The sequence below is a fragment of the Acanthaster planci genome, linkage group LG07, assembly GCF_054643075.1.
Source record: "Acanthaster planci isolate LZ-2023a linkage group LG07, COTS_SCS, whole genome shotgun sequence".
Lineage (NCBI taxonomy): Eukaryota > Metazoa > Echinodermata > Asteroidea > Valvatida > Acanthasteridae > Acanthaster > Acanthaster planci.
This window is the reverse complement of record NC_141783.1, coordinates 11342606-11350343: the sequence shown is the minus strand read 5'-3', so window position 1 is coordinate 11350343 and position 7738 is coordinate 11342606. Positions and strand designations below refer to the sequence as shown.

General features: G+C 43.9%; 1 protein-coding gene across 1 annotated transcript; it reads right to left on the bottom strand.

The window, feature by feature from the left end:
• Nucleotides 1-78: 78 nt before the first annotated feature.
• LOC147798639 (uncharacterized) lies at nt 79-6923 on the bottom strand. Its single transcript, XM_087139533.1, has 7 exons — nt 6750-6923; nt 5708-5848; nt 5241-5456; nt 4894-5055; nt 4196-4550; nt 3516-3589; nt 79-3232 (listed from the first exon to the last, which is right to left on the bottom strand). Exons 1-7 carry the CDS (start codon nt 6812-6814, stop codon nt 2314-2316), a joined length of 1932 nt encoding a protein of 643 aa, XP_086995659.1. The 5' UTR covers nt 6815-6923; the 3' UTR covers nt 79-2313.
• Nucleotides 6924-7738: the final 815 nt, after the last annotated feature.

Genomic DNA, 7738 nt, shown 5'->3' with positions numbered 1-7738 from the left:
GTGTGAGTGCAGCGCCACCACAGTTATGGCGTCGAATCGGATTAGTCTATAAAAAGTAAAGACCGCTCTTGAAGAAAATTCACTTGTCAACCATTTCATTGAATTTATTTCATTCATCTTCATAGCAGTTAAAGACATCGATATGTTAAAATGGAACACCAAAAAGGGACAAGAATCTCAATCACTGACGTTTTCCAACGTCATATATAATGAATATAAAAGAGGGTTCGTGACACAAAAATAATTTTAGTCTACATTTAATAAAGGGTGTCTTTAAAAAGAGGAAACCGAGATAAATTTGTATGTTTCTATTAATATAACCGATTATTTTAGTAAATGGTAAAAATCATCGGTTTCATTTTGATGTCCTCTTTCGTTTGACACCAAGAAATCCACATTTTTATCACAGATGACAGAGCACGAAGTGGTTTAATAGGACCAAGTAAAAATGACTTTGGCCAAACAGCTGTTTTGGTGTTGAATTCGGACTGTCGAGGAATAGATATTTTGTCAGAATTACGTAATGTTTCCTACAATCTCCAATCTGCCTGCGAACCAAAAGCGATAAGAACAAGGGCAAAAGTTTCCTTTTTGGGTAAAGAAACCGGGGAATGTCCAAGAACACTAGGGTAAGGCTGCTTCAAGAATAAGTCAATCAGTACGGTTGTCTCTGAATTAATAATTTTCGCAGTGTACTTAATACCTTACGTTGCCTGATGCATGTGTGACGGAAATGTGGTTTTCTAGTTGTCATACGAAAGAAGACATCATACGGAAGGAAAGGAAAAGGCAAGGCAAGGCAGGGCAGGCATTGGCAAATCACAATGCGCGAAATCTTTCAACCCTTTCCAAACGCGCATTGGGTTTAATTATTTTGCACATTGTGATTCGCCAACGCACTGCAAACTCTTGAAGGCGCACTATTGTAAAACGGCAGTATTAAGGTAAGAAAGTTTAGTAACCTGAAATAGGCAAACGGAATCTGTCCCCCTTGAATTTTTTTCTTGATATCGCCGCAGTGAAATTTTTTCAGAAGTCTCGTTTTTCAGAATTTTTAGAGTAGGACTAACTCTTTGCGGTCATTTGGGCACATTTTTTTGGCAAAAATTAAACACACCGTTCTCGGACAGCGCGCATTTATCCAAGACGGGTAAGCCGAAACGTATATGTTTTCCTCTGCGGTGCTCAATGCATGATTACTGGCTCTCATGTAGCCATGAATTTCAAATGACTATAGAATAATCTGATTAGACGCCATAACTGTGGTGGCACCGCGCTCACACGCACATTCTTCAGCTTGACGCTTGCGTACATTTGGCAAATCACGACACCCTGTTGGTCGAAGAGGCATGTAACGCGCACGTACCACCTGTCAACGAGCGTTGTGCCATCGCAGTAATGGCTTCTAATTCTGGTGGTCGAATTACACTATAACGACAAAAACATATGCCTGATTGAGTTCAAACTTCACCTTTGTAATAAGGAGTGTTTGTACGTGCATACCAAGTTTGAAAAAAATCAGATCTGGCACAGCCCAGTCTTTGGCGGCGGAATTCGCCCCCCCCCCCCGCTGTGAGATGGGTAAAAATGACGCGGCTTTTTGAGAGAGGGATTCCGAACATGCTTATGTAGCTTGCGTCATTCTGAAAAAAAACACAGAGAAAACGAGGGGAACCATTGCCCTGTGTTCATAGTGGATAAACCCTTGTGCACGTCAAACAGCGCATGTATCCATTGTTTGTAGCCATTGTTTGGCATGCACAAGGTTTATCCACCACGAACACAGGGCGAGGGGTTCCCTTCATTTTCTCTGTTTTCTCAGAATGACGCAATTGGAATTTGCATATTGCCATGAACAGAAAAAAGCCCGTTTACCTTGTTATAACAATTGATCTCTGAAGACAAATGACAATGCGTTCGATTTGGATGCTTCCGTACTTATTTGAACAGATAAAATCAGAGAAAATTTGTTTTCCTTAAAGTTGCTCTTTTAACAACGCCTTGAGTTGACCATAGACGCATGATGCAAATATTATCTTCATCTCCAAATTTTACATTACACTTGCCCTTAAACTTGGGAAATTTTCTTAACTGTACCTTTGTGTCAGTCTTTGCAGGTAACAGGAACATATTCGAATGTTTTGAAAACTGTCGGGGAAAAATGCGAAAAAATATCCCCAAAGGGCCTCGGACACTGTTGAGCAGCCTTAGACAGGGTGGTCTAAATTGAAAGACGAAATTGATGAAGTTTAAAAAAAAACTACCCCAAGACAGAGACCAAGCAAAGGTTTTAAATCTTGTGGCCCCGTTCGGCTACTCTTGAGGGAATCCCTGCCCAGTGTGGTCTTGGCACCAGACATCCAGTTCTACAAGGAGGGAATCCAGCACTGGTCTCTGTTCGGGGTCGGCTGCTAAACACACGTTGCAGAGCGGTATGAGGTCAGACATACCGGGTACCCGGCAGGCAATGTCTGTCATCAGGACTCCCAGGCCGAAGACGTCTGACCTGACACCGTAGGGTACCAGGCCCTCTACCACTTCAGGTGCGATGTGCCTGCAGTGGCGGTAGTACTCGGCCTTCTCTGAGGGCGTCAGTGTGAGGCACTGCGAGGTGGGCCCCGTCAACATCTTGGCGTTTCCAAGGTCGATGATCCGGCCATACCACCTCTCTTTGGACTCGTCTGGTTGGCTCCAGTCCCTCCAGAGAAGCACGTTGTTGCACTGCAAGTCGCAATGGGCCCACCCTGATTGGTGGAGGGCGGAGAGCCCTGTGATAACGTCGTAGAGTACCAAGGCCCAGTTTTCGATCGATAATGAGGGCGTCCGATGACGGAGCACATTGAAGATACTCAATGTCTGCATCGACTCTTGGTTTCCTATGAACTCCTGAGCGAAAGATAGATCGGAGATCACCCCGATCAACTTTGGGAAGACGGGGCAGTGCTTCACTGCCCTTAGGGCCCTGATCTCCTTTGCCATGGTGGCGTGGGAGTGGGCGGGACTCCCGACGAACCACTTTAATGCAACCATTGACGAACCTCCCTCGGGTTTCAGGTACCGCATCAGGCGGACCACTCCACTTTGTCCCCGGCCGAGAATCAGCGGTTGATGGGGCTTCTTGCAGATGGAGCGCAGGTCCTTCTTCTCGATCGAGGGAGCTCCGTCATATTCATCTTCACCGTCACTCTGCTCCTGCACATGATTGCTCTGTTGCTTGACTTGTGACCTACTTCTGTAGGGCAAAGGAAAATGTGGCTGAGTATGTCACTCAATCTACTAAAATGGAATTCTAGATATCACGAATACCAAAATAAAACTAAAAGAAGAATGGGTAGTAAACTCACTTTTTAGATATTTGCTTTGGAACACATTCCTGCAGAAGTGTTGCATTATTACTTTAAGAGTTATTTTCCTCTTAATAAGATACTTGGGCTTTTTGCCAATTGTATAAGCTGCTTATCTGTGAAGGAGTAACAGCCAAGACCCCGCTGTATTCTGAAATAGGCGCCACTTACAGCAATTCCAAAGAAGTCTTGCTTTTTTCCTCTGCCATTGCCATAGTTTGTTCTTGGGCCACTTTTATCAGATTCTGTGTAAAGAGGAGTTATGGAATGAGAAAAGTTTAAACGAGAGCTAATTTGAAAATACTTATACTAATCCCAGTGACCATAATCTTTTCCCAAAAATTATAATAATGAATTAAATGTGATGTAAAGGAGCTACTCATTGGAAGTTATATACGAAGTTGGGAAATTTACGAAGACTTTCTTACCAAACTAATATCTACAAGCCACATCCGTCTGAATCAGCCATTTGGGGGGGGGGAATGAGTCGCTTAAGTTCTTTTTCCGGGATGGAGAATTAGTGTTTTATAGGGCCCTTTGAAAGGGTGAGGCTAAGTATGTTAACACACTTTTGTGAGGAGTGTAGTGATATCGTATGAAGAACTTTCTCCTCATAACCCGTAAACTATTTTGCTCACGAGGACAGAGCGTGGCCGCCTTTGGCCGCAGGGATCTGCCAATGGTATAATATGGAATAAAGACGAAAAACGAGATGTCTTTATTAGGGTGTAAGAATAAATTTCCTTTCAATCAAAACAGCTTTGTATTAGAAACTATTGCTCTATTTATGAATCACAAACCGTCTTCTCTGTGATTAGAAACAGTAAGTGTGTGCACGTAGTCTGACTAACTTCATGGTTTTGCTGTTGTAGGGTATCCGCTCTCTCCATGGGCTGTGCTTTTCCCATGCCATCTCTTACGCTGGTGTTGCTCTGAGCGCTATCACCTCGACTTCCGACCGAGAACATAGGAGACGTGGCAGGCGCGACGGTCACCAGTCTCACACTGGGATAGCATCCCACTTTTTCGCCTGCAGGGGACTGACTCGTTGCCACCACGGTCTCGTCTACCTTCTGCTCTTGGTCTTCGGACTCCTGGCTTGGTGGTCTTGGGGTAGGAGACCGTCTACGGGCCAGGCCGCCTCTCCTAACGGTGCAACAGCTGAAAAGACTCCCCATCAGGCGGCCCAGCACCATCGGAGGGGACCTGGTGATGAGTAATGATCGAGCTCACGGTGAAAGGATCGACTCCGTCATCATGTGACAGCAGACCCGCATGACAAGTTTTTGACATCTTAGCTGAGTTGCATTAGTTTTTTCCCCATACTGTTTTTTCCCAGTAATCCGCACACTTACGTAAGTTACTTTCTTGTGCCATTTGAGACTCCAACTACGTATACAAGAAAATTAACTGAAATTCTACGAATGCTGTATACACACCCGAAAACTAATACAATGCCATTAAAAAATTCTGCTCCCATTGTCATCCTGGATGTGCGAGAGCAAAACTTTAAAACTCAGTCTTCACATGAAGTCATTTGCCAACTCACTTTTCGGCAAGGCTGTCTTCCAAATTTTGGTCTAACGTGGCCAAGTCCGTAGCCACAGCTGCGATCCTATGCATTCCTTGTCCCCTTGAAGGTACGGCAGCTTTGTCGTCGACGGGAGCAACCCGGCCGGATCTTAGCACATGATGCCTCCTCGTCGGTACTCTAAGGGGGGAAATTTTTCAAAGATATTTCTGAACTTTATTTGAGGTCCAAATTCAAGGAATCCAAACAAAAGAAGCACAGAAAAAAATCGCATTATAGAAAACAGCTCCACATCCACAATTTTATGTAATGCATCAGAACCTACAATGGAACTATGAACTATTTGCACCTAGAAACAGACTTGCCTGTTGGACTCGGCAGTCCTGGATCCATTTTTCAATCGCGAGGTCCACGGACAGGGGAACCACCTCTTTCTGTTCCCACGACCACCTCCTTCTCTCTGGGACGGTGTGGGAGAAGGTGGATCAGGGAGCTTGGTTTGAAGGGGGGCAACTCGGCTGCGTCGGAAAATCCGACCCAATGTGCCAAACAAACCGGACGGACCGGCGGATCGCTCAGACCTGCATATTGTGACAAAGGGTAAATTACCAACAAAAGTTTGTTTATATCTTGAAGTTGAGAATAACATAACGATCGTGTTAACGAGGTGCGTGGTATCTTAATCTCGACGACATCTGAGTACGACGCGCAACTTTCAACTAATATATATCGACAAAAAAATATAACTTGAAAACTAAAAACCAATGCTCCTGTATAATTTTGCACCCTGCGTGCAAACATTAGCTATTATGCTTGCCATGGATCCACTTACCTGCTGATGTGTGAGGGGGCATCGATGGGGTTATCCGTAGCTGATGGGCCGAGCCCCGTGCGGTGTCCACCACCATGACCAACACTACTAAGTGCTAGGCCGCCGACCGATGACTCTCCAGGGTCGCTAGGTTGGACTGATCTGTTTTTGCAAATAAGCACATTCAACAGAGCACTAGTGTTAAGTTTAGGTAACCTTTCTTCAACGGTTGATGATAATTCTTGTTCTTTTCAATAGTTAAGAACAGTATCATTGGCAACAATTCTGCGACTTTCAAGCCTGCTTGCTCAATTTTAGCTGGAGACAACGCCCACAGTTCATTCAACGAGTTTGCTATACATTCAAGCTTGCGTCAAAATGTCTACGTTACCTTCGATTTTATAGTATCTCGTATCTTCGTCTTCAGGACGATTCCAAGTTTCAGAAATAAATGTCCGATATAAGTCCAACCTTAAAGTTTTGTTCTCTCATACAAGTAACCCCAAGGTGCTGTACATTCTACAAAGCAGAGACACTTTATCTACATCACCATGATTCAGCGCGACTGACGATACTTGGCTCTATAAAACCGCTTTTCTACACCTCAGGAAGTTTAGTAGGGATTTTTATTCCGGATATTCAAATGAAAGTCATCCCAACAAAGCATGTTTTTTAATACTCGGCTTTTTCTCTTTCTCAGCTTGGCTTCGCCTGATTTCTAATGCACAGTAGTTTAGCTGAATGACTGGATAATGGTTTCAAGATTCTGCTTTATAAACACCCTCATTTTGAAAATGTATAAGTCAGAGTCACCAGTACAATGAACTACATGCATAAAATGTTCAATTGAGATATGAATATACGGTAGGTCTACATTCAGGGATCAGTATTTTATAAACGAAGCCTAGGTGCAATAATAACTTTCCATTTGAATGTCTATATATTACCGAGGTTAAGCATTTAATTTCCAATAAACGGTGCGTCCCGATTTGAACAAACATATTACAAAATGCTCTAAAATCAAAGGACTTCTGTTTGAAGGTAAAAGAAGAGTAACACGCACATCTGTCTGGCTCCAGTAGTGGCTCCAGTATATCTAGAGGACTCTTTGGGATCGTATTCAAGCATTTCTCTCTGAAGGCGATAGAATTAAGCTTCGAAATAACTGGCGAAAACGAGCGCAAAAAAAAGGCTGTTCCGAACTCAATGAGCACAAAACGGTATGTAGCAGTGTTTACGTTTGCAGACATCAAAATCACCCAAGAGCATTATTCTATGCAACGCTTGCCCTTTTGTTGACTGTTACGTCATAAAAAACGCGCGCGTAAATCTGATGACGCATTACATACCTGCTATCGACGTATCAAATCACGTGTGAGTGATTTCCTACATTGTAATGATCTAAGCTTTGGTGGTGTCATTGATACTGCATCGATGGATCACCTCGTGTTTGTGATAAAACAAAACACGCCTTACTGATTACGGGATTTCTGCATCTCTGTAGGATGCATGGGAGAAATTATGTGATTACCATACCGGCTTTCCGCTCTTCACAACATGTAAATTTATTCCAAATGTAAATAGTAATAGCGCTCGCGAGCTCAGCCGTTACTTCTAGCGTAATCATAGCGCGATCTGCTCTATGTAGATAAATCACCCTTGGAGTGAAACAACGTTTACCCAGAGTGCCATATACATAGCTCTGTGCGTTCACCTAAAATTCATTATACTGTAACGGGTATATGCAGGACTTGACCTGCACTGGGCCTAACAAATTCCTAAAATTAACCCGCCGGGATCAACCTGGAGAAATCCGTGACGCTTGTCGAGCTACCTGTTTCGCCCACAGGAGAGATGTCGTCACACACTTACTTTTAAGAGCCCTCGGTCCTTCCTGAACTTAACATTTGAATACTTCAGTGGTTGTCCCCTAGCCTCTACAGCTCTTAAAACCCACCAAAAGTACATCACAGTACGGGGGGGGGGGGGTTCCCAGACTATCCCGATTTGAGGGGGGGGCTCGTCACCTGCCAGCCAAGCTGCACCATGACC